A 26,211-nucleotide genomic window follows, 5' to 3' on the forward strand; every position below is an offset into this window, starting at 1 on the left:
AATAGCTTACGACACTCCTCGAGTATCGGCCAACACGTGACCATCTCAATTTTCTCCGAACACTGGAATTAGCAATTAGGGCGTGTCATTACAAGTTTAATTATCTACCAGAAAGTATTTAATTCGAATTTAAATCAAATAATTAAGATGAAAATGTTGGGAATAAGGAAGAAGAAAAAGAAGAAAAGAAAAGGGAATGGGAGCAAAATGTTTAAAAAAATGGGAGGAGAATATGGTGGGAAATTGGAACGACTTTCTTGGATCCTGTGAGAGGCATTTGTCACTGCTACTGTGCTAGAAAATAACAATATTTGCCAATTTGCTAGACACAAAGATAAAGGGTACCCCCAAGGAATGATGAAAAGTAGAACCAAAAGAAAAGGAAAACTTAAATCCCAATAAAACCAAAAGGATTGTATTAGACAAAGGTAGAATACCCTAGCAGTAGCACCACTGCAGCTGCAGGAGGTGAGAGGGAGACACAAACAGAAAAAAACTAGAGAGAGAAAACCAGCCATTGAAATTGAAATTGAAATCGAAATCGAAATCGAAATCCGAAGATTATATTAGTAGAGAGAGAGAGAAGAAGGGAGGAGAAGAAGTATGTATTTCTTTGCTTCTTTATTTCTCTCCTTCTTTCTTTCTCTCTCTAGTTTCTCTCACTAGAATTTGAAGTCCACCAAGAAATCCCACTGGAGCAAAAGACCTAATGATGGTGATCATGAAACACCCTCTGCACCCAGCACTCCTGAAAAGCACTTCTCTCTTGAACAGAAGCAGCCATCAAAACCTCTCTTCCCTTAAATTTCCTAACACTCTTTCCCTCTCACTCTCACCCACCACCTCATTCCCCACACCCCCTAAACCATGAAAGTTCCTTCCTTTTCCTCCTCCTTCCCTCTCTCTCTCATCCTCTTCTTCTCTCTCCAGACCTCCATAACTCTCTGCTCTTCTTCCTCTTCTTCTTCTCTCTCTTTCCAGCTGATTGCTCTGCTCTCTCTCAAGTCCTCCCTCAAAGACCCTTTCTCCTCCTTCCACGACTGGGTTCTCCCCAATTTCCAACAAAACGGCGGCGTCTCCGGTTGGTGTTCGTGGTCCGGCGTTAAATGCCACCCCAACACCTCCCAAGTCGTCGCCCTCGACCTCTCACGCCGCAACCTCTCCGGCCAAATCCCACCTCAAATCCGCCAACTTTCTTCCCTAATCTACCTCAATTTGAGCGGCAACGCCTTCGACGGCCCTCTCCCTCCCGCCATTTTCGAGCTCGGCAACTTAAGGATCCTCGACATCAGCCACAACGACTTTAAGTCGGATTTCCCGCCTGGGGTTTCAAAGCTCAAGTTTTTAAGAATCTTCACCGCTTACAGCAACAGCTTCACCGGCCCATTGCCTCGGGAATTCATCAGACTCCGGTATCTCGAGCGGCTCAACCTTGGCGGAAGCTACTTCGACGGCGAAATCCCGGAAGGGTACGGAAGTTTCCCGAGATTGAAATTCCTTTACCTCGCCGGAAATGCACTTAACGGTTCAATTCCACCGCAATTGGGCTTCTTATCGGAGCTGACCCGGATGGAGATCGGGTACAACGAGTATTCAGGTGGGTTTCCTGCACAACTCGCAATGCTGTCAAATCTCACGTACTTGGACGTCTCCAACGCCTTTCTCTCCGGCGCTCTCCCGCCGGAGCTCGGCAACTTAACCATGCTCGACACATTGCTGCTCTTCAAGAACCGATTTTCGGGATTTATTCCGGCAACTCTAGGCCGCTTACAGGGTCTGAAGACTTTCGATTTGTCGGATAATCAGCTCTCCGGCTCAATCCCACCGGAAATTGTAACGTTGAAAGGGCTGACCAATATAAGCCTGATGAACAACTTTCTCGTCGGAGAAATCCCGGAAAAAATGGGAGAGCTGCCCAACTTGGAAAACCTCCTCCTCTGGAACAATTCACTGAAGGGTGTCCTCCCCCAGAGCTTAGGATTCAGTGGGAAGCTCCTGCGAGTCGACGTTTCCTCCAATTCTCTCACCGGACCGATCCCGCCAAATCTCTGCAATGGCAACAAGCTCCAAAAGCTCATACTTTTCTCCAACAGGTTCACCGACCCACTTCCCAAAACGTTAGCAAACTGCAATTCTCTTTTACGACTCCGAATCCAGGATAACCAAATCAATGGGTCGGTTCCGACGGGTTTCGGGTTGTTACCCAATTTGACCTACGTCGATTTGAGTGTCAACAATTTCACCGGCGCGATACCTGAAGATCTCGGCAATGCCGAAGAGCTCAGTTACTTGAACATTTCGCTGAACCCACTTCACTCAGTCCTTCCGTCGAACATCTGGCGCGCACCAAATCTCCAGATCTTCTCCGCCAGTTCCGGCCACCTCACCGGTAAAATCCCCGACTTCATCGGCTGCAAAAGCCTGTACAAGATTGAACTCCAACGTAACGACTTTAACGGCTCGATCCCGTGGGACATCGGGCACTGCGAGAAGCTTCTCAGCTTGAATCTGAGCCGCAATTCTCTCACCGGCATTATCCCATGGGAAATCTCCGCTTTGCCCTCCATTACCGACCTCGACCTCTCCCGTAATTTTCTCTCCGGTACGATTCCGTCCAACTTCGAGAACTGTAGCACGCTGGAGAGCTTCAACGTTTCGTTTAATTTGTTGACCGGTCCGATCCCGTCCGGTTCGATTTTCCTGAATCTCCATCCGACGTCGTTTTTGGGGAATGAAGGATTATGTGGCGGCGCTCTGGGGAAGTCCTGTGACACGTTGTCAGCCGGAGCCGTGGACGTTCGCGGCCACGAGGAGCCGAAGAAGACGGCAGGCGCGATAGTATGGATTATGGCGGCTGCTTTCGGTATCGGGCTTTTTGTTCTCGTCGCTGGGACCCGCTGCTTCCACGCGAATTACAGCCGTCAGATGGACGAGAGTCAGCAGATCGGACCGTGGAAATTAACCGCTTTCCAGCGGTTAAATTTCACGGCGGATGACGTGTTGGAGTGCCTGGAGATGAGTAATAAGATTATAGGGATGGGGTCCACGGGGACGGTTTATAGAGCTGAGATGCCAGGTGGCGAGATCATAGCGGTGAAGAAACTGTGGGGGAAACAGAAGGAGAACAGTAGTATTGTGATCCGACGGCGAAGAGGAGTTCTGGCTGAAGTGGAGGTGTTGGGGAACGTTAGGCACAGGAACATTGTGAGATTGTTAGGATGCTGCTGCAACAGGGACATCACCATGCTGCTCTACGAGTACATGCCCAATGGCAATTTAGATGATCTGTTGCATGGCAAAAACAAGGCTCAGAATTTGGGGGCGGATTGGGTCACGAGATACAAGATCGCCCTTGGCGTGGCGCAGGGAATTTGCTACCTGCACCACGACTGTGATCCGGTGATTGTGCACCGTGATCTTAAGCCAAGTAATATCTTATTGGATAGTGAAATGGAGGCTAGGGTGGCAGATTTCGGGGTGGCCAAGTTGATCCAGAGCGATGAGTCCATGTCTGTCATCGCCGGCTCCTATGGCTACATTGCACCAGGTGCGTTGATTCATCAATTTCCATTTCTCATATTGTTTTAATTTGTGGAAGATTATCATGAGTAGAACTTAGAGACTGGTTAAAAAAAAAATAATAATTAATATTTGATTATATCCGTGCATATTATGTGTATTATAAATGTTTGACCTCTGGTATAAGTTAGTTAGGTGATGCTTGTTTTTGTTTGTTATTTGTGGTTTTGGCTTTGTTGTTAAAAATTCGTTTTGTTGGATGACGAAATCTAAATTATCTAGTGTGTTGGGGTTAATCAACCAAAGGAATGTTTATTCCTAAAAGCAACCGTCACTTACTAAATTCCATTTGTAATATTAGTTACATAATCCAAATGGAAATGTTAAGATGGTTGGTCCATTTGGTCAAAAGGTGTAACAATTTTGTTTTCTCTTTTGGATCCTTTATCTGCACAACTATGATGAAATTCTTAAGATGGTCGGCTCTCCATGTATAAAAATTACAAATCACTATTACTTAGTTCACATTACATAAACCCACAAAGAAAAAGGTAAAAAAAAAAGTTGACATTGATTGAAATGCCACATCAACTTTGGGGCCATGCACCTTATCTTCATTTAAAATGTGGTTAATTTTATCTTCATTCAAAATGTGGTTAATTAACATAAATAAAAGATTTGATGAAATTGGACGTGTAAAGTTATTAGGGTTTTATTCAATTCGATTTGATGGGTTTAGATATTCGATGCGAATAATAGGTTTTGAAGATGAATGAGATTCGACATGACGTGAAACCTTCTTCTCTTCTCTTTCTTTTTTTTTTTTTTTTTTTTTTTTTGGTTCTTTTGTTTTATTAATTAGTATTTTGTTTTCGTGTAACAAATATTATTTAAGTTGATAGTTTAATCTATCGTAAGATTAATCTGATAGTTCATATGAAAATGGACTTCACTTGTCCTTGAAATGAGAACATTAAGAGAGTAGCTCTGCTTGGTGGATATGACATTTTTATTCAACTTACTGCATTTTGGATTCAAATCTTCTCTTTTTCGTTTAGAGTAGCAAAACTTACGTAGCACCATGGTTTGTAATTGAAAAAAATAGTAAGTTAACTTTGTTCTTGTTTTTCGCAGAATATGCTTATACCCTACAAGTAGATGAAAAGAGTGATATATACAGCTATGGGGTGGTGCTGATGGAGATCTTAAGCGGGAAAAGATCGGTCGACGCCGAGTTTGGAGACGGGAATAGCATTGTGCATTGGGTTAGGTCGAAGATCAAGATGAAAGACGGGATCAATGACGTTTTGGACAAGAATGCAGGGGCGGGTTGCGAGCCGGTGAGGGAGGAGATGATGCAGATGCTTAGGATTGCTTTGCTCTGCACGAGCCAGAACCCCGCGGACCGGCCGTCGATGAGGGACGTGGTGTTGATGCTGCTCGAGGCCAAACCCAAGAGGAAGTTGCTAGCTAGTGTTGGGCATGGCCACAATGGGAGTGGTTGTGCTGAGTATCATGATATTCCTTTGCCACAAAAGCCAGCAGCGGAATGTTAATAGGATTATTTATTACTTTTAAAAGCCTTAGAGGGGTTTTTAATTTTTTTTTTTTTTTTTGGGTTTTTTTTTTTTTTTTTTGGTTATTTTTCAAATGGTGGGGATTGGTATAGGAGAAGTGATTTCTTATTTTACTTTTATTTTAATGGAAAATTTCTCAAGTGTTACTATTATGTTCTTATATATGGTTTTGGGTTTGTGCATGTATGTGTATAAATTAATTAAGTGTTATATATTTTTACCAAAAACTTTTTTCAATTATTTATAATATACTTTCCAATGAGTCCTAAGTGAGTTCAACTAATATTATCAAGATTTTTGTACACGGTGAGAAACTTGCATGCATCGAAAGCACATGAGGTGTATTACAAGCTTAATGTCCCACATCCGTCAGAAGGCTTGAGAACAAGCCTTTTAAATAATATTACCCTATTCTAACTAACACTCCTTTAAATAGAATTACCCTACTCCAACTAACATCGATGCCTTTTGTATTAAAACCCCACGCCTGACAGATTGAGCAAGTGTCCAAGTGGGGATAGTATAGGTGTTGTTGGAGTGGGTTCATGACCCGTCTACTTGAAATTTAAGAGGCCCTAAGTTACTTCTTGTGATATACCGAAAAATTGTTTGCTCGGCAGCTGCAAGCCTGCAACCTAAATATGAATTCACTTAATATGTTTATGATTAGCATATCATTGGACTTTATGCACACTGATTCTTACATATACACATATACGCATGTATTCATGTACGTGTGTGTATAGATTCTTATGGATACACATGTGCACATGTATTCATGTACGTGTGTGTATAGATTCTTATGGATACACATGTGCACATGTATTCATGTACGTGTGTGTAGTTTGCGTATGGTGTATATGGGGAAGTAGGATTAAGTACGTATTTTTCATTTTGGTACTATCAATTTTCACACACACACGTTGCACAATGCAACACGAAGTCACACACACACACACACACACATATAATATGTAGTATGTTATATATTTATTAAAAACTAATAGCTTCAATGTTTCACTAGAAGAGAAGCAACGGTCGGGTAAATACCCAATTTTTCAGCCAACGCGAATATATAAATATATTCTTGAAATATTTAACATCTACATCCCGAGAATTGATTATGGCGGTAAACTTCAATTTTGTTGAAGGGTTTAACTGCCTTTGGTATTATATTGTTGGGCACCAGAACTTGGATTCTTCTCTGCCTCAGTGACCAACTACTGTTTTCGTTTGAAGTTACTTTGACTTATTTTGGATCAGAAAATTACTTGCTATTAAGGCTAATTAGATTGTGTAACAAAGGTAAAAACAAGCTCATTTTATCATTGTTTTCATAGTTGGAAGAGGCCTTAAGTAAGAGGGTTGAATGGGCTGAATTTTCAAGCCCATTAGACCTACGGGTGCACACATACTCTTTTTCCCGCCAAGCTTAGGCTATTGAGTAATATACTAATAATTAAGCTTGGCATATATAACCTGATAAAATAAAAATAAAACTCAATCGAAAGGATGAAAGCACCAAATAAGCAATGGCTTCAACTATGTTCAAGAATCTCATACATGCATGGACCAAGATCACCTTATATGTAGTACGGAAAATGTCGGTATGCACATTGGACAACATATGATGTTTGTTATAGGAACAAAAGGATATACACATCAGAACAAAACGTGATGTTTGTTATAGGAAAAGTGCGGTATGCACGTTGGAATAACTATTTTTTTTCTCTAGTATGTCCTACTATTGAACAAGAATTGATGCCATAAAAGATCACACTGGAGGTAAATGAAGATGAGCACAACAATCGAAGGATCATCTAAGTAGAAGATGACCTTTTCATTGATCAAATTTATAAGAATTTGTTGGGGGGCAAGAGGTACATTGATTCCAATTGGATGAGATGTGCTCTTACACTTGCCTCCTCCTCCTGTTAATAAAAGATAAGATCAATTTACAACCTCCAATTAATTATTTGCCTCTAAAAATATGTTAAATTTGCAAAATTTTATTCACATTAAATTATTAAATTCAGAAAACTCTGGTGCTTTTTTTGGGGGGTTCTCTATGATCGGAGGTATCCGTGCTTAAGTTTTTCTCCTTCATTAATAATGTAAATTTGAATAATAATCGCTATTTGAAAATTCAGTTACTGAAAATGATTTTGCTATGGTATGTTCGCATATATATATATATATATGTGTGTGTGTGTGTGTGTCTGGCGTATCCGTGCCATTTTTTTTTTTTTTCCCATAACTTGTGACACATATTTTTGTGAGGTCTACTATGTAATTATTTTAACGTTCCGAACTATCTATCTTTTAGATCATTCATAAATTATCTTTGCAAAAATTCGACAAATTTAAGGTGATTAAGACATTCATTTGTAGTGAAGAAAATAAATGAATATTATTCTCTAAAAACAACCTAAACTCTTAAATCAACGGTCATATGGTCGCAGATTTTGGTGATATTTTGTAGACTTAAATCATGAGGGAAGATCTTAAATATAGAAGAATTGGATCATTGAAAAACATTACAAAATGAACCCATAAAAACACGTGTAAAAAATTATGTAAAAAATGTTGTGTCATGGATCCATTCCATATATAACTCAGAAAATTGCGTGAGCTTGACAGAAAGATAATACGACTCACCGCAAGTGCAGAAACCAAGGCTAAATTACTATCCAGGTCTCTCTGTTGTTTATGTGCGATTAATAGTTCGGTAACCATGTAAAGCACCTTTTCCAGCTGAAGAAAATCATCCGAATTAGAACTTAATTATATACAAATAATGATCCAATGGAAGATACCAAACTAAATTAGGCTTTTTTCTACTTTAATTAACTGTATAAAGAGGAACTAACCTGCGGCAGCAGTTTAGAGACCATTCCTAAATTACCTTCCATCGCGGCCATGGCCGGGGTCATGGCTTCGTATACATGCCACATCTGCCTGCAATATACGGAAAGAGAGATTCAAACTCAAGTGTAACAAGCAGATAAACTATCCCGACTAAAAGAGAGAGTTGAACTTATACCTTAGCATCATTGACCAAAGGGATTGTGTTTGAAATTCCTGACAATTTTCTCACCAACCTGCTGATGGATTCTTTATTTTTTTTATCCAATTTTCCCCATTCATTCAGTAGGAAAATTTGTGGGTTCAAAATCTGGTACACCTTAATCTCATGCTTGAGCTTTTGCACTTGTATTCTTTTGTCTAGGATGAAGTTTCTCACTTTCAATGTTCTAAGCCACACGCTAAACAATTTATCCTGAAAAATAAAAGACAATTTATTAAGCAAATTTACATAGTGCACCAGTTAACTAGTAGGCCTCATTTACCATGTTACCCCTCAAAAGTGTGTTCCAATAATACTTAGTGTTGGTGTGGCACAAATAGAGCTCGTTACATTTGACTCTCACTTAAACACAAATAAGCACAATATCGGACCCCGTTCATGCCTCGAAAACATGTTGGACGGTATATTTGACGGGAATTTAACGGCGTGAAAAAAGTGGGCAATGACAACATGGTTTAGGGGGTGAACTGGGTCATGGGAACATCATGAGGCAAATTGTAATTTACAACACCGTCAGAGGCAATGTAGTAATTAAGCATTAATGTATAACTTGTACCTGTGAAATTTTCTGTGTAGCAAGCTTAGCAGCCTCAGCTCTGGCGTTTGCAAACCTCCACTGCAGCAGCCTATTATGCAAAATCCGAAACCGGTGGAAGTCCTCCTCTTGTATCGGCGGCACTTTCTTCTACAGCCTAAAATACTTTAAAAGCCCACCAACCCCGCCACCACTAGACTTAACCCTAGCTGCCCTTGTCGAAGGCGCTGCCGCTGGGGGATCCGGTGTCACCTTGCGCGGCAAAGACCGTCCTGGGGACAAAGCCCATGCAGACGGAGACGGCACGGACACTGATATTCTAGGGCGTGGACTTGGACTAGGACTAGTACTCCCTCGCTGCAACTTAGCAAAACTAGTATTTAGACCGAAATTATTAGTACCTTGTTGTCCAATAATGATATCTTCTTGGCCACCTTTCTTTTGCTTGAGTGCGTGTACTTTCTCTTCCTCGTGATTCTTATTGGTTCTTGATTTTACGGTGGATTTCGAGCGCCGGGGGCTGATGAATCTTTGGCTGTTGTTTGGCGTGGTAATGCATGAACGTGAAACGTTTTGCGGTAGGGTTAGGGTCGGGGTCGAAGAAGTTCCACTTCTGCTTCTGAGAAGTCGAGGGCTGGATTGCTGCTGCTGCCTGCGTGACATGTATGTGTTTTCCATCTCAAGAACTAATTTCTGGGACTAATTTAAGTGATGACTTTGATTAATATTTAAGAAGAGTGGATGTTGAGGGAAGTTGGTCGCACGTTGGGATTCAGCCTGCAAAATAGAGTTTAATTAATTCATCAGGTCATGTTGGTCGGTATGTACTCACCAACCTTCAAGAATCATTAAATCTTAATTTTTATATTTTAAACAAAAATTTAAAATTTAAAATACTCGAAATATCGGATAGTACTCTGGAATACATAAGAATGTTCCCACCAACCTTATAGGTTACTCTATCTCATTGGTCAACGCTTCAGAAAAAAAATAAATATATATAACAACTATGCATGATTCTATTTTTACAATGTGATATCCACACTTATTTTTACCTTTCACACATTGCTTGTTAATTTTCATCCTTTAATTTTTCTTAAATTTATTCGATCATATGACCAGAAATTAAGAGGATTGTGTGGAAAGTAAAAAAGTATGTGTGAATAGAACGACCCAAAAATAAAAACTATGCATTATAATGAACTTTGCACAAAATTGTAAAACCGACTAAAAACCGTGAGTGTTAACATAATTTTTAGGAAAAACGTAAATTTTTTATTTTCACCAAATATTTTTCGTATAAGTTAAGGAAAATTTTATAAGGCACTTGGAATTGGGTTTACCATTTATTGAGCCTCAAATGTATATTTAATAGAATATTTACGACGAAAACTAAACAATAAGTGGAATAAATAATAGCGAGGCCCAAAACATTGCCAAAATAAGGTTCACTCATTTTGGAAGGGCAGGGGTGATAAGCACATTCTCGAGACGTTACCAAACACGCAAGACCCTCACTTCGTCAATGGCGTTAAACATGCTCATGATTGTGGAAAGTTCGCGGCGGTGTGCTGAAGTAGAAGGCAAAGTAAGCACCGAAGCGGATATGTGGTGGGTAACGTGGGTTCTGTTGTCACATCCCAACCCTGGGGGGACCACTTCCCAGGCCCGCTCCACCACCGTAACACAATATTGTCCGCTTTGGGCCCCGACCACGCCCTCACGGTTTTGTTTCTAGGAACTCACACAAGAACTTCCCAATGGGTCACCCATCCTGGGAGTGCTCTCGTGCGTTACTCACTTAACTTCGGAGTTCCCATGGAACCCGAAGCCAGTGAGCTCTCAAAAGGCCTCGTGCTAGGCAGGGATGGGAATATACATAAAAGGATCACTCCCCTGGGCGATATGGGATGTCACAATCCACCCCCTTAGGGGCCCGACGTCCTTGTCGACACACCACGACCAAGGTTAGGCTCTGATACCTCCCGGGCCCGCTCCACCACCGTAGCACAATATTGTCCGCTTTGGGCCCCGACCACGCCTTCACGGTTTTGTTTCTGGGAACTTACACGAGAACTTCCCAATGGGCCACCCATCATGAGAGTGCCCTCGTGCGCTACTTGCTTAACTTCGGAGTTTCCATGGAACCCGAAGCCAGCGAGCTCCCAAAAGGCTTCGTGTTAGGTAGGGATGGGAATATACATATAAGGATCACTCCCCTGGACGATTTGGGATGTCACATCTGTGCACATAAAACAAAGCAAGCTCCGCTCACAAAAAATGAGGTAGGCACCGTTCACAAAAGACAAGGCAGAAAAAAGTTGTGCACAAACGAGGTGGGCAACATGTGCAAAATGAGGCATGCAAAAAAGAGGCATGCTTGGAGCATTGGTCAACCATGGTTGGCAGGACGAAGCATTGGTATTCGGGTGAGGCATTTATAAATCACTATCAACCATGATAGAATTCACACTAAAGTCGTCACCTTTAACATTGTAACTTCTTCATTTAAAAAAAAAAAGTTTATCAGCCGCTCCACGGCAAAGAAATCTTTTTTTTAGTGCGCCAAACACTAAATCGCACCGAACTTAGAATGTTATTTTTATGGTCCACTGCTATTCACACGCTCCTAAACTCTGAACCATCAATTTTATTTATTTTATGTTTTTTTTAATTTTTGTTAAAATTTTTCTTTTTTTGCTTACCATAATACCAAACTATCATCTTCATATTTTACAAAATGTACTTTTAGTGAATTTTTTTTAACAATCCATGTGAGAACACTCAAAAACAAGAATATAAATATAAATCTAAAGGTATTTGATTCTAAATAAAGTAACATAGGAAGAAAAAAAAATTTTGATGGGAAAAGAAAAAAGTACAAAATAAATCAATAAAATATAAAATGATACAATCGGTACTTTCCTACCGCTTTTTGATGGATCATATCGGTAGCATAGTAGTGACTATTCTGTACAAGAGTCACTAGCTTCATACCGATCCTCCCCTTTTAAAATAATTTTTTTTTTATTAATTTTTTTTTATTGCTTTTACCATTATAACAAACTACCACAATCATGTTCTTCAAAATATACTTTTATCTACAAAATATATTATATTCATATTTAAACACTTGAAACCAATGATTTAAAATATAAATTTAAAGATATTTCAATTTAATAGTGGTTACTCAAATAAGTAACGTATGAAGAAAAAACAAAAAAGCCAAATAAATAGATAAATTGGAATAGGAAAGATCTTTACCACGCTATTAATCCTCACCCAGTCGTCCGGGGCGACATCTGGTGGTGGTGAGCATCAACTACTGGCTTGTCATTTCCGTCTTACATGAATTCTCAAAATCTCACGGTGCGGTAGAGGTGAAAGCAAATGGATATTATGATGAACTTTGGACAAAATTGTAAAACCAACTAAAAACTGTAGAGTTAACACACATGCTTTTTCTGGGAAAAATTAAAATTATTTATTTTCACAAAATATTTTGCTATAGCATTAAAGGACACTTTATAAGACACTTGGAATTGGTTTTAACGTTTACGGGGTCTCAAATGTATTTTTAATATAATATTTAAGTCGAAAACTAAACAATAAGTGGAATAAATAATAGCGATGCCCAAAAACGTTGCCAAAATAGTGTTTCAAACTCGAGAATATTAACGAAAAGTCTTACATGAATTCTCATAACCTCGTGGTGAAGAGGAGATGAAAAGCAAATGGATTTTATAACAAACTTTGTACAAAATTGTAAAACCAACTAAAAATCATGAGTGTACATGAAAATGTTCAATTATAAACTTAAATCTGTGATTATGAATTTAACGGTATTTGTTTTGAATTTCATATTTAATGGAAGCAGATCCACATGAATCGTTCAAATATAAGCATATTGAGATGAAGATCCATTGAATCTACATTTTTTATCAGCGAGATTAAATATGATCACGTATTGTGATATGAGTAAATGTCACACGAAAAGGTAACTTCGCGTACTCCAACTGAGGGAAGAAATTCACCAAGAATCTTCAACCTCGTAGTTAAGTTTGCCACTTAATTACAAATTTATAAGCATCCTACGGGTAATTTAACCACTAAGCTGTCATATGTTTCAGGAATACAAACTTGGCAATTTACGATCGAGTTCCTTTTTGGTTTGGTCAAATTCTACAACGAAGTTCATGACGTTTTGATTCAATGAATGTACACCAATTTACATTGAAACTCCAACAATTAAATCTCTACTTTAGTATCTACATAAGGGGGTAGAGAAGTGAGCTAAGTGGGCTAGCATGTGGTTCAAATTCGTCTTTGGAAAGAATCAAACCTAAAACCTCTCACTTACAAGTGAAGAAGAATACCACTAGAAATCCATTTTCTGAAAGAGCCTGGCTTTCGTGCTTTCGTGGGTCTCCGAGATCCTTTCAATGATCTATGTTGTGTTGAAGGATATCTATATGATCTGATCAATTGCGTAAAGCCTGTAGTAGTAACGGAACATAGGTTGTACATAGAAAATACAGTTCTTTTCTATTATATTAGCATTTTCATTAGTATTATATTAGCATCTACTAAAATTTAACCATAGTCAATATTTTATTATCACACGAAATCCCTAACAAATAAAGAACAACTTACAAACATCCTCTGGGACAGTAATGTGGTGGCATCACAAGCCAAACAAAATGTCATGTGTTAACTAGAGAAACAGATAAAAATGGAGTAGGATTTTCTCTCCTCCAAATTCTCGTTTCCTTATGTTCCCTCTTATTTGAGTAGTCGCGATTAAATCACATCAACATGTTGTGTTGACTTGTTTATAAAGAGAAAACGAAGAAGAAAGTGAGAGAGAAGAGGAGGACAAGGAATGAAATTTGAAGGGAAGAGAATCATAAGATAAAACTAACATGGAACATCCAAGTGAGCTAAAGCTTCTCTGTCAAGTTTCGACTAACCTCTCCGCAGCAAAACAGGCTTTCTGATTGGGATGCTTGTCAAATAACATGGAACATCCAAGTGAGCTAAAGCTTCTCTATCAAGTTTCGACTAACCTCTCCGCAGCAAAACAGAGATTCTGATTGGGATGCTTGTCATCTTCCAACCCACTTTTATCAAGCAAACATGATTTTGTTTCGTCTGGTAATGCTGGTGAAGAAGAAGAAGAATGAAACAAGCATAATGGCGGAGGCGATGGAGTCTTACAATGGCGGAGTGTCAACTGTCTATCTACTGTTAGAGTAAATGTTGAAATATAAAGAATAATCTGAATGATGACTTTGAGGTACGACTTGAATCGTTTCTTTAAAATGTTATTTGCTCCCACTCAAATGAGTTTGCTAAAGGGTTCTTGGCAAATCACTTACAAGATATAACAAAGTATGGAATACTCGATTAGCAAAACCGAATTATTCCCTTAGAAATAACTAGAAATAAGTTGTATGAATGTAATGGAGAGAGAAGAGAGTAAGGAATGTAGAAACAAATTTCTGAAAATTGTGTGTGAAATATTATGCCACAAAAGGTATTTATAGGCATTAAAACATCCGTTCATTGATTCCCTTCATTTTAGTTGAAGATATACAATTACAACCTTTCGTAATAGTGTTAACCTAAAAAACATGTTTTCTATATAGAATTTCCAGAAAATAAATATTGAGTAATTACATATTTTTAATTCTACTCAAACAATTGAATAAGCATCATGTCTTTTAACCAAAAGTTGCACTTCAACCAAAAGGTACAAGGTTGAATTAAATCCAACCTTTGGGTGCTATCAATTTTCGCGCACAGATGTTGCACAAGGCAACACGAAGTCACACACACACACACACACACACACACACACTTAAAAACTAATAGCTGCAATGCTTCACTCGAAGAGAAGCAACAGTTGGGCAAAATACCCAATTTTTCAGCCAACGCGAATATATAAATATATTCTTGAAATATTTAACATCTACATCCCGAGAACTGATTATGGCGATAAACTTCCATTTTGTTGAAGGGTTTAGCTGCCTTTGGTATTATATTGTTGGGCACCAGAACTTGGATTCTTCTCTGCCTCAGTGACCAACTACTGTTTTCGTTTGAAGTTACTTTGACTTATTTTGGATCAGAAAATTACTTGCTATTAAGGCTAATTAGATTATGTAACAATGGTAAAAACAAGCTTGTTTTATCGTTCTTTTCAAAGTTGGAAGAGGTCTTAAGTGAGAGGATTGAATGGGCTGAATTTTCAAGTTAGGCCTACGGGTACACACATGCTCTTTTTCCCGCCAAGCTTAGGCTACTGAATAATAATTAAGCATGGCAAAAATAACCTGATAAAATAAAAATAAAACTCAATCCAAAGGATGAAAGTACCAAATTAGCAATGGGTTCAACTATGTTCAAGATTTTGATACATGCATGGACCAAGATCACCTTATATGTAGTAGGGAAAATGTCGGTATGCACACTGGACAACATATGATATTTGTTACAAGAACAAAAGGATATACACATCAGAACAAAACGTGATGTTTGTTATAGGAAAAGTGCGGTATGCACGTTGGGATAACTATTTTTTTTCTCTAGTATGTCCTACTATTGAACAAGAATTGATGCCATAAAAGATCACACTGAAGGTAAATGAAGATGAGCACAACAATCAAACGATCGTCTAAGTAGAAGATGACCATTTCATTGATCAAATTTATCATATTTTTTGGGGGGGCAAGAAGTACATTGATTCCAATTGGATGAGATGTGCTCTTACACTTGCCTCCTCCTCCTGTTAATAAAACATAAGATCAATTTACAATTTCCAATTAATTATTTGCCTCTAAAAATATGTTTAATTTGCAAAATTTTATTCACATTAAATTATTAAATTCAGAAAAACTCGTGCTTTTTTGGGGGGTTCTCTATGATTGGAGGTATCCGTGCTTAAGTTTTTCTCCTTGATTAATAATGTAAATTTGAATAATAATCCCTATTTGGAAATTCAGTTACTGAAAATGATTTTGCTACGGTATGTTCATATATATATATATTTATATATACAGTGGCAAAGCTACAGAGGAGCAAGGAGGGGCAAACGCCCCTCCTCTCGTCGGAAATGAAGTCCAGGAGTGAGTAGCTGCCCCTCTGGTCCGTTGGAAAATTTGCAGGTGAGGGTTATGTTTTTTGCTGCTGCTGCTGCTGCATGCGGTGGCTCTTTCTTTTTTCTTTTTCTTTTTTTTCTAAAAAGTTTAGGCCCAAAACAAAAGGAAGGACGACGTCGTTTGATTTAATGAAAAAAACTATAAAATACAATATGGGGACCACCCACTAACCCCAGCGTGGTTTTTTCAATGAAAAAATATATATAATACAATATGGGAACCACTGGGCCCCATTAATCCTTCATTCTCCCAGTCCCAAATTGTAACATCTCACATCGCCCAGGGGAGTGATCCTTATATGTATATTCTCATCCCTACCTAGCACGAGGCCTTTTGGGAGCTCACTGGTTTCGGGTTCCGTAGGAACTCCGAAGTTAAGCGAGAAGGGGGCTAGAGCAATGGGTGACCCACTGGGAAGTTGCTCGTGAGTTCCCAAAAACAAAACCGTGAGGGAATGGTACGTCCAAAGCGGACAATATCGTGCTACGGTGGTGGAGCGGGCCCGGGAAGTGATCCATCCCGGGTCAGGATGTGACACAAATTCCCAATGCCCTCACCCAAATCAGTTATTCTGCCTAAATTACCCCCTTCCTTTACAGCCTTCAAGTCAAGCCTTAGCAAGCAACTTCCAATTCCAAACCAAGTCAGCATCTTCTGCTTCAAAGCCGGATTTTAAAGCCAATTTTTAAGTTAAATTTCTAGTTTTTTTTAATTTAAATTCCTAATTGATAATTTAATATGAAGTGTGCTTAATTGATATGGAATTATAGCTTATGGTATTGATCATTAATTATTGATATGAATTATATGATTATTGGTGAATGAAATGGTTTATTATTGATGAATTGAATTAATGATCATTGAATAGCTTATATGATTATAAAATAATTTATGTGATTATTGATATTGATTAATTAAGTTGTTAGTTGAATTAGTTATTAGTCATATAGTAGGTTGTACCATAAAATTAAGAGTCTACGTTTTTTTAATTTTTTTTCCCATTATAAAGTTACGTAATGGAACAAAACTATAAGAAACAGTGTTATGAATATTTTAAAACACCGGCGTAGCAAAATGGAAATCCATTGTTAAGTGATAGCTTGGTTTTTCACATTGAAAGAGATGTTTTTGCTTTTATTAATAATGAACCTATTATGCCATGCTTTTATGACTTGAAACCTTGTCCACATAATTGTAACTATATTTCTTTGTATTGATACATTATAAATGACATTGATTTTGTCTAACATGTAAAAGGATTTGGTTGTCTATCTTTTTTTATTAACGCTTTTAAATTTTGCCCCTCCCCTCATTTATACCTGGCGTCGCCACTATATATATACATGTGGCGCATCCGTGCCATCTTTTTTTTTTTTCACATAACTTTTGACACGTGTTTTTGTCAGACTCACTATGTAATTATTTTAACGTTCTGAACTGTTTATCTTTTAGATCATTCATAAATTATCTTTGCAAAAATTCGAAAAATTTAAGACGATTAAGACATTCATTTGTAGTGAAGAAAATAAATGAATATTATTCTCTAAAAACATCCTAAACTCTTAAATCAACGGTCATATGGTCACAGATTGTGATGATATTTTGTAGACATGAATCATGAGGGAAGATCTTAAAGATAGACGAATCGGATCATTGAAAAAACATTACAAAATGGACCCATAAAAACATATGTAAAAAATGATGTAAAAAAAGTTGTGTCTATCAATCCATTCCATATATAACTCAGAAAATTGCGTGAGCTTGACAGAAAGATAAACGACTCACCGCAAGTGCAGAAACCAAGGCTAAATTACTCTCCAAGTCTCTCTGTTGGTTCTGTTCAATTAATAGCTCCGTAACCATGTAAAGCACCTTTTCCAGCTGAAGAAAATCATTCGAATTACAACTTAATTATATACAAATAATGATCCAATAGAGACCATTCCTAAATTACCTTCCATCACAGCCATGGCCGCGGTCATGGTTTCGTATACAGATGCTACATCTGCCTGCGATATACAGAAAGAGAGATTCAAAGTTAAGTGTAACAAGCGGACGAACTATCCTGACTAAAAGAGAGAGTTGAACTTATACATTAGCATCATTGACCAAAGGGATTGTGTTTGAAATTCCTGACAATTTTTTCACCAACCTGCTGATGGATTCTTGATTTTTTTTAATCCAATTTTCCCCCTTCATTCAGTAGGAAAATTTGTGGGTTCAAAATCTGGTACACCTTAATCTCATGCTTGAGCTTTTGCACTTGTATTCTTTTGTCTAGGATGAAGTTTCTCACTTTCAATGTTCTAAGCCACACACTAAACAATTTATCCTGAAAAATAAAAGACAATTTATTAAGCAAATTTACATAGTGCACCAGTTAACTAGTAGGCCTCATTTACTATATTACCCCTCAAAAGTGTGTTCGAATAATACTTAAGTGTTGGTGTAGCACAAACAGAGCTCGTTACATTTGACTCTCACTTGAACACAAATAAGTACAATAGCGGACTCCATTCATGCCTCGAAAACATGTTGGACGGTATATTTGACGGGAATTTAACGGCGTGAAAAAAGTGGGCAACGACAACATGGTTTAGGGGGTGAACTGGGTCATGGGAACATCATGAGGCAAATTGTAATTTACAACACCGTCAGAGGCAATGTAGTAATTAAGCATTAATGTATAACTAGTACCTGTGAAATTTTCTGTGTAGCAAGCTTAGCAGCCTCAGCTCTGGCGTTTGCAAACCTCCACTGCAGCAGCCTATTATGCAAAATCCGAAACCGTTGGAAGTCCTCCTCTTGTATCGGCGGCACTTTCTTCTGCAGCCTAAAATACTTTAAAACCCCACGAACCCCGCCACCACTAGACTTAACCCTAGCTGCCCTTGCCGAAGGCGTTGCTGCTGGGGGATCCGGTGTCACCTTGCGCGGCAAAGACCGTCCCGGGGACAAAGCCCATCCAGACGGAGACGGCGGAGGTGGCACTTACACTGATATTCTAGGGCGTGGACTTGGACTAGGACTAGTACTGCCTCGCTGCAACTTAGCAAAACTCGTATTTAGACCTAAATTATTAGTACCTTGTTGTCCAGTGATATCTTCTTGGCCACCTTTGTGGTGAAGAGGAGATGAAAAGCAAATGGATTTTATAACTTTGTACAAAATTGTAAAACCATCTAAAAATCATGAGTGTACATGAAAATGTTTAATTATAAACTTAAATTTGTGATTACGAATTTACAAGGGATTTGTTTTGAATTTCATATTTAATGGAAGCAGATCCACATGAATCGTTCCAATATAAGCATATTGAGATGAAGATCCACGGAATCTACATTTTTTATCAGCGAGATTGAATCTGATCACATATTGTGATATGAGTAAATGTCACACGAAAAAGTAACGTTGCGTACTCCAACTGAAGGAAGAAATTCACCAAGAATCTTCAACCTCGTAGTTAAGTTTGCCACTTAATTACAAATTTACAAGCATCCTATGGGTAATTTAACCACTAAGCTGTCATCTGTTTGAGGAATACAAACTAAGCAATTTATGATCGAGTTCCTTTTTTGTTTGGTCAAATTCTACAACGAAGTTCATGACGTTTTGATTCAATGAATGTACACCAATTTACATTGAAACTCCAACAATTAATCTCTATTGTAGTATCTGCATTAAGGGGGTAGAGAAGTGAGCTAATTTCACAATGGGCTAGCATGTGATTCAAATTCATCTTTTGCGAAAATCAAACCCAAAACCTTTCACTTACAAGTGAAGAATAATACCATTAGGAATCCATTTTTTGAAAGAGCCTGGCTTTCGTGCTTTGGTGGGTCTCCAAGACCCTTTCAATGACCTATGTTGTGTTGAAGGATATCTATATGATCTGATCGATTGCGTAAAGCCCGCAGTAGCAACGGAATCGGAGAAAGTATACACAAAAGATAGTTCTTTTCTATTATATTAGCATTTTCATTTGTAGTAGATTAGCATCTACTAAAATTTAACCATAGTCAATATTTTATTATCATACGAAATCCCTAACAAATAGAGAACAACTTACATACATCCTCCAGGACGCTAATGTGGTGGCATCACAGACCAAACAAAATGTCATGTGTTAACTAGAGAAACAGATAAAAATGGAGTAAGATTCTCTCTCCTCCAAATTATCGTTTTCTTTTGTTCCTTCTTATTTAAGTGGTCACAATTAAATCACATCAACATGTTGTGTAGGCTTATTTATAAAGAGAAAAAGAAGAGGAAAGTAAGAGAAGAGAGGAGAGCAAGATAGGAAATTTAGAGGAGGGAGAATTCTAAGATAAAAATAATGTGGAACATCCAAGTGAGCAAAAGCTTCTATGTCAAGGTTCAACTAACCTCTCCGCAGCAAAACAGGTTTTCTGATTGGGATGCTTGGCATCTTCCAACCCACTTTTATCAAGCAAACATGTGTGATTGGGATGCTTGTCATCTTCCAACCCACTTTTTTCTGTGACCCCTTGCTTCTTTGAGTAGAATGGTTAATTGACATTTCGCTTCCTTTAACTTGTATTTTTGTGAATTAAAAGTTATGATTAATTACTGTATTTGATATGACAGTTTCCATTTTTGGCCAGGACATTCTTGTAAGGATGATAATTAACGGCCAGGATTTTTCTCTACTTTATCCTATTTTTAATTTGAGAATGACTTATATGTAATAAGTTCACAGTCACAGTAGTATACGTATGTTCTATTAAATCAATAACATATGTACATTTTTCAACACATAACATTGTATTATTAAATCTAAACGCCTAACTTGTTTTTATGTAAATTGTTCTCCTCCAATTTGTACATCCGTCTTTATAATTTTTTTAAATCATAAAAAACACAAAAATGTATATAAAACAACATAAATATATAATAACAATGAGATTTGAGATTCTAAAGATTCAAAACTAGGAGTGTTTATAAGAGTAAACGAGTTAAGAATGGGAGGAACAACACGGATAATGTTCTAGCACATTAGAGACAACAAGACCTAATTTGACAAAAGTTAAAAATAAAAAATGCCATCTCTATTTTAATGTGGCATAAGGTGTTGGGTTAGGCCATGCAGAGAGTGGCACCCTCGAGTTGAGTTGTCGTTGAGTTTAGAATTATGAATAGGTTGTCAATGCTTAACCAAAGGAAGCTAAAGATCACGTCACGTCATCATGCCCCTTGTACTAACTTAAATTCCGCTAGTAGACACAACATTTATCAATTGAAGTAGAAGTGACACCATAAGTTAACTCTTGCAACTAATTTTTTATACATATTGATTTAACCGACTTAACTACACTCGAGACCGTATAAACCCCTTGTATAATTAAATGCAAAATGGCATTATTTGACTGGTTATGTCATCCTTTTCACCTCAGAAAAGCACCACATTACACCAGAAATAAAAGAAGAATCCAGAAGAAGATAAGAAGGGGGAGAGAGAGAGAGAGAGAGAGAGAGAGAGAGAGAGAGGTTCAGCTGCATGAGTGGGCTCTTTCTCTCTCTTGACTTGGTCACCGACTGTGCTAACTATGAAGGAGGAGATGACAGGTAGAAGCTTAATCATTTTACATTCAAAAAATAAAGCACAAACTTTTTTTGCGTTTTTGGACTTTAATTCTCTCTCCAAACTCATATTTTTGTCCACATATTATTCAAAATTTTAATTAATTTGTTTTCCTAAAGAGAAAAATGAGGGAAACAGTTTCGATAAGTCAAAAACAAGTGGCTGCACAAGCAAAAACAAGGGCAGCTTCATGTAACTTCTTAATTTTGTTGGAATGAGTATCCTTTCTGAATTCTCAAATTGTATCTGTTTATCGTATATTGTGTGGTTAATTTTCGTTAAATACCGTTTATGTTTAATTTTAAATAAAAATATTTAAAATGATTTATGATTTCAGGATATACGATTAACAGACACGATATGAGAATTCTGATAATCCTCACAAAGAAGATCCGAAAATCGAGTTTAGCGATTTTGAACCCCTCATAATTTAGCTTAAGAGAGCCAAGGTCGAGTTTAACTTCTAATGACGAGAAGCTATACTGATATTCGTTCCATGCAATACGAAGTGTAAACTATTAAATTTTCAAAATAAAAAAATAAATAAACTCCATTAAAATATCCAAAAAAAACCACCGTATAACATCCTCAACAGAGAAATGAGAAATTTCTAGTTCATGTTCATCAGTATATACGCAGAAAGAAAACTATGTTTGGAAAAAAGAAAAAAAACAACAGGATGAACACTTTTTAACTTTTACCTCTCCAACTTGTCAATGATCAAGGATTTCGATTTTCAAATAAGCACTTGTAGTTCAAAAGCACTTTTTTACTGCATTAATCGAAAACTGTTGAGAATTCAACCTGGCTAACCTCTTCTTCTTCCTCCTCTGGTGCAGGGAGATTGAGGTCAATGACCAAATTGTCCACAAAATTAGTAGAAGACGCTGGCAAATTCATATTCCTAGTAGGGGCATTGATGGTCAAATTGTTGTAGTAGTGTACCTTTTTGTGCCCACCAAGTGCTTGACCAGAATCAAACTGTTTGAAACAAACAGAGCACTCAAATATCCTGTGATTCTCCACCACCGCCAAATTACCATTCTGCCCATCATCTTCCTCAAAATCTTCATCTTCTTCCTCTTCATAGTCATCAAACACTTGGGTTTTAAGGATTTTCTTGTGACTCGCTCTGTGCCCTCCGAGCGCTTGATAAGATCGAAACACTTTGTCACAAGTCTCGCACTTGTACTTCCCCCGAGTCCGAACCCGAGTATGTGACCGAAAACCAGAACCGCCGCGGTCGTCCGACTCATCCTCTTCCTCCTCATCCGCGGACTCATCCACCCCATTTTTTACTTTTACTTTTTCCCATTTATCCCATTTATCCATCGAGAGCATGATAAGGCACCTAGCCACATCTTCAGTTGAAAAAGCATCGGTAACAGAACTCACCTGCTCTGCCTCGAACGGCAGTGTCAGCGACGATTTCCCAATCACTTTGCGGCGCCGCTTGGATCTTCTATGAGTTGGGTTTCGCGGGTGGGACTCGCTGTCGCTGTCTCCGCCATCGTGGACCACGGCTGAATCCAGAGAAGAATGCATGCCCCTGTTCGAAGTCGAAAATGGAGGGGACGACGACTCGGGCAAGTCACTGAGTTGGTGATGCTGCTGCTGCGGCGGCGACTGCGGCTTTGGTGGGAGAGGAAGCTTGGCGAGGTGGGATCTCATGTGACCCCCCATCGCTTTTCCATTGGAGAACCGCTTGTTGCAGATCTTGCAGATTCTCTGCTTCTCCATGGAAGATGAAGAGCACCAAATCTCTGTTTTCTCTCTCTCTCTCTCTCTCTAAAAACTGTGGGTTTGATGTGAGGAGAGAGAGAGGGGAGAGTGTGAAACTGAATAGGGCACTTAATATGGTGAGTAGGTGACAAGCATTTCCTTACGCAAAAGGAACAAAACCGGAAATATATGTCCTTCGGAGGCCGTGGCCACTGGCCATATGGGACATGATACTTTGTATTTTTTGGTTAGTGCTCGAGCGCTCCTGTTATATATATTTTCGGTTTTTTTTTTTTGGTATATGGTGCAATTATGATAGTATCTGATGTAAATCCCAACTCATTAAGCAGTAAATTCAAATGCATTATCAAAAGAAAAAATAAAAGATCATTTTTTCTGAAGGTGGTTTGTTTTTTTCATATGTTTTTGCTCCTTTTTGGATGGAATGTGCCTTTATTTTAGTGCTTACTTTCTGGTCAAATAATCTTCCAATGTGGATTACTTGCCTTTTATTCATAAATGATGAAATATGAAGTTTTATCTTGATTATAAGTGACCTTTAGGTTTCAAAATTATCCAAATGTGACTTTAGGTGACTGGTCATCAGTTATAAATAAAATCAAATGGCACAAAACAACTTTCTTAATTTGAAGGATATACTTATAATGATAGCTTTGACAAACGATAGTAGTCGTAGGTTAAATTGTTGGAGAAGAAGATTGGTGGAGATCAAATCCACACTAAGTGCATATGCATCGTTACTTTCTGACACTACGACAAAGAGACATTTGCTACATATTACTAACTATTATGTGGATGTTTCTAAGCACATCCAAGTTTTACACATCAATCACAATATGCCGTGTCAGTTGTAACGTGCCGCGTAGACTGCATAATTATACGTCAATACCTGAATTTAAGTGACACGTAAACGACATTTATAAGCACGTCCAAATTTTATACATCAATCACAGTAGGGCGTGTTAGAATATTACCAGTAATTTGTGTAAAATAATTCTATAAATATTGGAATCTGAATCTTGGTAATCTGGAATTATGCAAAACAACAGCTGTAAATTGGATTTATTCTCTGATTAATTTGCATGGATTGGAAACAGTCTTCGAGAAAGGAAGCTAATTTGGATTCCTTAAATTACGAGGTGGAGTTTAAGTTGGACTAAATCACGACAGGAGTTGGGTTGGGCTGTCTTGCTACGATATGGGGCCGTGCGACTCGAAAAGCGTGTTGTGCTAAGCAAGTTGGACTCTAATTCGGGTCCAGGTGCGATGCAAATAAAGCCTCGTATATGATAACGAGTCATGTTGGGATTTACATTTACCCATTTGTGTAAATGTCCTGTCTTTGTCAACGCACGACCCAGAGCAATGTGCATAATGATCAAGATTCTAAAAGGCCTTTACATGTAGTTTTTCTTGAAAAGATACGTACGTCTATTGTTTCTTTAATATGTTACTTTCTTTTTTCTCATATGAGAACCGGAGCTCATCGAGAGTTTCAGTGTATCTGCAACAATTTAAAAGGTCGACCTCAAGTCAATAAAGCTCCTCACTTCACGAGGATCGGAGACGAACGTCTATCGTATGCAACCTTACCTTGCTTTACAAAGATGTTTTCATGACACGAACGTGTGATCTTCTAGTAAAAAATGAACAATCTTTTTGTTGTGCCAAAGTTGACCCTTTCCAATAGTTTTAAGCGGAAAATCAGCACACTCTTGTTGATTTTGGCACGATATCAGGTAATGTTTTTACGAAAGATTGTGATTCGATTTTCAAACTTTCTGCAACAATTCCTCGAAAACTAGACGTCAGATAAACAAAGCAATGCCAAAAGCTGGTAATGCTTGATCATGTGGGGGATTATATAGAATTTTTAGGCTATTGCGAAAATTGTAATGTGCTCCGATATTTTATACATCATAGCATACTAGAAAGTCCTAAACTCTTCGATTAGTTGTTGGTGGGCACTCCAAGGCTTCGTTTGTTATATTTTCTTAAGAGAAACTGTTTTAGCTGAGACTATAATCCTATGTTTAATGTTGTCTGAACTAACAAATAAACGAGATCAAATTGTGCACTCTTAAGTACATTTTCGTTCTTGTACTTTTATGAAATTTACCCTGCTTTGATTGTATGTTTCGTAGCGTAAAATAATCTGTTTTGCATGATGCTTGTTCAAGTCTCGGGTGCTCTCCTTTGGTCCTTCCTAAGGAAGGAATACTCCGTCAACGGAATCTTTAACATCACGTACGTACCTCATTTAGCAAAATCTTTGACGTCAAATGCCTCAATGTTATGCAAAACTAAATTATGAGTTAAAATTAAAATAGGCCAATGAATTCCTCTAATGCAACCGAAAAATGTCTTCTTCTTATTTTATTTATTTATTTTTAACAAAATATATTATCTACCTCACGAAGGGGTGGTTCAAATTCATTTTTGGCGAAAATCGAATTTAAAACATCTCATTTACAAGCGAAGAAGAATACTAGTAGACTGTAATAATAAATGACAATAAAAAAACAAATTTTTTTAAATATTGATTTGAATAAAGATAATATTGCTATTACTAGTTAATTGTGAGGTTTGACCCACTTCATATCGATTTAGAAAAAGAAAAAGAAAACCCTCTTACACCACTCCCAATTTTCCTAGAAAGAGATCCCTTTTTGATTTTTTATATCAAGGTCACCGGATCAAATGATTCAGATCCTTGAAATTTAATCTAACAGCTAAAGTTATTATAATTTTTAAAAGAAACTTCTATTTTAAATTTTAAGGATCCGATTACTTAGGGCTGGTTTGGTATTGCTGTGCTTTGAAAAAAAGCTGCTTCTGCTGTGCTGTGAGAATAAGCAGCTGTGAAATAAAGCAGCAGAGTGTTTGGTAAACTTTTTTGTAAAAGTGCTTTTGAAAAAAAAAAAAAAGCAGTATTAGAGTTTTTGGTAAACTTTTATGTAAAACAAATGTGAAAAAAAGCCAGTTTT

The 26,211-nt window shown here is 37.8% G+C and overlaps 2 protein-coding genes and 2 pseudogenes across 2 annotated transcripts; 1 reads left to right on the forward strand and 3 right to left on the reverse strand.

The window, feature by feature from the left end:
* Window positions 1-528: 528 nt before the first annotated feature.
* LOC137735164 (leucine-rich repeat receptor-like protein kinase TDR) lies at window positions 529-5,292 on the forward strand. Its single transcript, XM_068474559.1, has 2 exons — window positions 529-3,547; window positions 4,654-5,292. The coding sequence occupies exons 1-2, from the start codon at window positions 868-870 to the stop codon at window positions 5,073-5,075; spliced, it is 3,102 nt and encodes a 1,033-aa protein (XP_068330660.1). The 5' UTR covers window positions 529-867; the 3' UTR covers window positions 5,076-5,292.
* Window positions 5,293-6,949: 1,657 nt separating this feature from the next.
* On the reverse strand, window positions 6,950-9,382 carry LOC137734497 (QWRF motif-containing protein 7-like; annotated as a pseudogene).
* A 6,049-nt stretch (window positions 9,383-15,431) lies between these two features.
* On the reverse strand, window positions 15,432-20,308 carry LOC137734498 (QWRF motif-containing protein 7-like; annotated as a pseudogene).
* Window positions 20,309-22,067: 1,759 nt separating this feature from the next.
* On the reverse strand, window positions 22,068-23,221 carry LOC137733289 (zinc finger protein ZAT9-like). Its single transcript, XM_068472442.1, has one exon. The coding sequence runs from the start codon at window positions 23,219-23,221 to the stop codon at window positions 22,259-22,261; it is 963 nt and encodes a 320-aa protein (XP_068328543.1). The 3' UTR covers window positions 22,068-22,258.
* Between the last annotated feature and the right edge of the window lie 2,990 nt (window positions 23,222-26,211).

The sequence above is a fragment of the Pyrus communis genome, chromosome 5 (genome assembly GCF_963583255.1).
Source record: "Pyrus communis chromosome 5, drPyrComm1.1, whole genome shotgun sequence".
Classification (NCBI taxonomy): domain Eukaryota; kingdom Viridiplantae; phylum Streptophyta; class Magnoliopsida; order Rosales; family Rosaceae; genus Pyrus; species Pyrus communis.

What these genes read in the sequence shown, in the direction of transcription:
- LOC137735164 (XM_068474559.1), top strand. Translation starts at nt 868, where the DNA reads ATGAAAGTTCCTTCCTTTTCCTCCTCCTTCCCTCTCTCTCTCATCCTC. An exon ending in CTATGGCTACATTGCACCAG is followed by an intron (nt 3,548 to 4,653) that starts GTGCGTTGATTC and finishes TGTTTTTCGCAG; the next exon opens with AATATGCTTATACCCTACAA.
- LOC137733289 (XM_068472442.1), bottom strand. Translation starts at nt 23,221, where the DNA reads ATGGAGAAGCAGAGAATCTGCAAGATCTGCAACAAGCGGTTCTCCAAT.